A 3,524-nucleotide genomic window follows, 5' to 3' on the forward strand; every position below is an offset into this window, starting at 1 on the left:
AAAAAAAAACCCTATGCATATCCTAGTAGATAAATTTATGTTCAATTTTTTTTTGTCTTTTTTGTTTTTAATAGAGGTTTATATGTTCCACCACTGAGCTAAATCCCCAGCCCCTATGTTCCATTTTCTACCCATTTTTAGGAAGTATGTATACCCAAACATAATCTGCTCACTGTGTATATGTGTTTGTGTGTACGTGTGCTTTGTGGTACTAGAGATACCACCTGAAGATAATCTACCACTGAGCCACACTCCAGCTCTTTTAATTTTTTTTGAGATGAAGTCTTACTAAGTTATTACTAGGCTGGCCCTGAACTTGGAATCCTTAGCATCCTGAACAGCTGAGATTTCAGATGTGCACCACTGTCCACAGCTTATTCCAATTTTTTTAATTAAAAACTAACAAGGTGGAAACTTCCCAAGGAATGTAAGTCTTTAAGATTTTCCAAAAGTGGGATATAGCAACCTGGTGATGAATAGATGAAATTGCTTTGAGTTTTTACTCAGAAAGTCTTTTAATTTTACCTGTAGCAATGAAATAAAAAACTCTGACCATCAGACATTTCCGACAAAAGGTGCAATTTTTTTTTAAGCTTTGAGTGTATTTTTGGAAACATGCAAAAAAAAAAAAAAAAGTCATAGTGAACTCTGTTACTCTAATAAGCAGTAACAGTGAGACTTCAGTTTACAGACTTAATTTGTTTTTACTATTTTGGGAAAGGTAGCTGTGTTTGTGTTTTTGTAGGGAAGATAAGAAACACATGGTGGTGTTTATTAACTGATGTGGAGCTTGCAAATGGAAGCAAAACTTTGCCAAATACTTTTGTTTGTGAACCACATTATTTGCTAACAGAGGTATTAGTGTTATGTTTTCTTTCCATTCTTATTTTGTCATTCCTATCCTCGCAACCCTTTCTTTTCACCTAAAGAGTTTTAAAGCAAACAGATCTCATTCATCCATAAATACTTGTTTCTTTCTTCATTCATGCCATTTGTATCATCTGCTCTGAATGTTTCTACATTCAGGCTTTAACTGCTTGCATCTTCTGAGTATCATTTAACTCTTTCCTCATAGCTGCTTTTAAGTAGAAGAAAATGATTTGTCAGATCTCATTATTTATAGGAACAAAAAATTCTGTAGTCTTACATTTATCAAGACTAAGAGAAAAATAGTATTCCATCTTATTACAAAGTAATTTAGGTTGCCATAATATGAGTTGTATATTGTAATTAAAAGACACCCTTGAAATTATATAGTGAGGTGGTTATGGGGCGCACACCTCTAGTACCAGCACCCTATCTCAAAAAAAAAAGTGGTGCAATGAGATGATCCTTGTTGTTTGAGATGTAAGACTTTTGGGAAGAAGCCATTTTGTTAACTTAATGAAAGCATCAACTAGAGGTAGATTATTATTTTTATTTCATTTGACAAGTATTAGTTAGATGTTAAAAATCATGCTTTGTTTTTTTAACAGTGGTTTTTAGACCGTATGGCTGATGATGACTGGTGGCCAATGCAGATACTAATTAAGTGCCCTAATCAAATTGTGAGACAGGTAAGGAAAAATGTATTTGAAAAATTATTTGGAAAAGAAATGACTTTCAGTTTAATTACTTACATTTGCCTGTGAATACATCTTAATCTTCAATTGAAAATAATTTGAAAAGATCATCTATCACAAAAGGCATTTTAGTACTATTTTCACTAGCCTCTTTTGACATCAACTATCACTGTAATCAAGACAGTAAAATGATGAACATTTTCTAGATATAAGAAAAGTTATAACTGCTTGATCTTTCAGATCTACATACTTTATGAACTATACCAATTCTTTTTCAGATCCTTAGATAGTCTAAGAGAATACTGTAATCTAGGAAGTTAAAAAGAGACTGGGGGGCTGGTGAGATGACTCAGTAGTCTAAAGCATCTACTTAGAACAAGCTTAGCAAAGCACAGGGACCGCAGTTCAATCCCCCAGCACCACATGCCAGCCAGCCCCACCCCCTGGTGGGCTGAGCTGGTCACACACACACACACACACACACACACACACACACACACACAAATAAATTTTAAAAAAAGAGACTGGGCGTGGTGGCACACACCTGTAATCCCAGCACTTGGGAAGCTGTAAACAGGAGGATCAGTACGAGTCTTATCTATGCAGTGAGATTCTGTATACCCTGTCCTAAGTACAAAAAATAAAAATTTTTTTTTTTTTTTTTAAATACAAAGTTAAATGGATAGGATGCAGGTCATTTCTGTAACAGAGCCTGAACTGCCAAATGAGCCAATATTTTTATCACTACATTATTGGAAAATTTCAGTATTGCTTTTGTCTTGATTACTTTTCTTATTGCTGAGACAGAATGCCCACCACCCAAAGTAAAAGGAAAAGTTTGTTTAGCTCACAGTTTCAGTTCATAGGTGGCTGGGCAAAGGTGCATTGTAGGAGATAGCAAAAGTAAGCAGGTAAACCTCAGGGGACAATAGCAACTTTTATATTCTACCTAGGCTGCCTAGCTTAGGGCATCTGCCAGACCAATCAGTGGACTAGTTTAGTAATCACACCCTTAGTCCCAGAATCACATTCTAGATTCCCTTGCCTCTGAAAAGCCTCACCTATGATTACAGGAGGCTTTGGGAAGACATCTAGGCTTGAGCCATAACAGCTTTATAAACACTGATGACACAAAAACAAAATGTTAGCCTGAATTTTGCCACTTTTTAATTGAAACAGAATTCTCACACTGTAAAATTCACTCAGTCCTTTCAAAGTATAAAATTTAATAGCTTTGAATATGTTTATAATCTTGGGAAACCATATGCACTCCTTTTTAAATAAAACACTCAGCACTCCATAAAGAAACCCCACTCCTATAGTTTCAGACTTGTCTACTAACTTTATGTCTCTTATGCATTTGCCTATTTTTAACATTTTAGATACATGGAATTACATAGAATATACTCTTTTTTTTTTTGATGTACTGCTTTGATTTAACCATCTTGCTTAGGATTTGTCCGTGTTCACAGCATATATCCATACTTCTTCATCTTTTTTTCTTTGCTACATATTTCACTGAATGAATACACTGCATTTTCTTTATCCATTCATTGGTTGATGACCATCTTGAGAAATTTCTACATTTTGGCTAGTTTGAATACTGATGAACATTTGCATACAAGTTTTTGTTTGAGCATAATGTTTTTCTTTTTTCCTTTTCCTTCATCATGGTACAAGAGATTGAACCCATGACCACTCAGCCATACCCTAGATATGTTTACATGTTATTTTAAAACAGGCATGCTTAGTTTCCCAGGTTGGCCAGGAATTCATGATCCTCCTGGTTCTCCTGCCTCAACCTTCTGAGTAATTGAGACTATTGGCATATACCATCATGCCCAAGTAGAAATACTCATTTCCTTTTGGCATATACCTGAAGTAAAACTACTAAGTGTTGTGGTTACTCTCATATTTAAAATTTATAGGTAGGGCCCGGGGAGATGGCTCAGTAGGATAAGC

At 35.2% G+C, this 3,524-nt stretch overlaps 1 protein-coding gene across 3 annotated transcripts in view; it reads left to right on the top strand.

Annotated features, from left to right (window-relative positions):
- Usp34 (ubiquitin specific peptidase 34) overlaps window positions 1–3,524 on the top strand; it is a 266,917-nt gene that overhangs the window by 221,815 nt on the left and 41,578 nt on the right. For all 3 annotated transcript variants that reach the window (XM_004636176.3, XM_023720837.1, XM_023720838.1), the window contains one exon: window positions 1,476–1,556. In XM_004636176.3, coding sequence (XP_004636233.1) covers window positions 1,476–1,556 — 81 coding nt within the window. The remainder of the gene's footprint in view (window positions 1–1,475; window positions 1,557–3,524) is intronic.

The sequence above is a fragment of the Octodon degus genome, unplaced genomic scaffold (genome assembly GCF_000260255.1).
Source record: "Octodon degus isolate 3935 unplaced genomic scaffold, OctDeg1.0 scaffold00078, whole genome shotgun sequence".
Lineage (NCBI taxonomy): Eukaryota > Metazoa > Chordata > Mammalia > Rodentia > Octodontidae > Octodon > Octodon degus.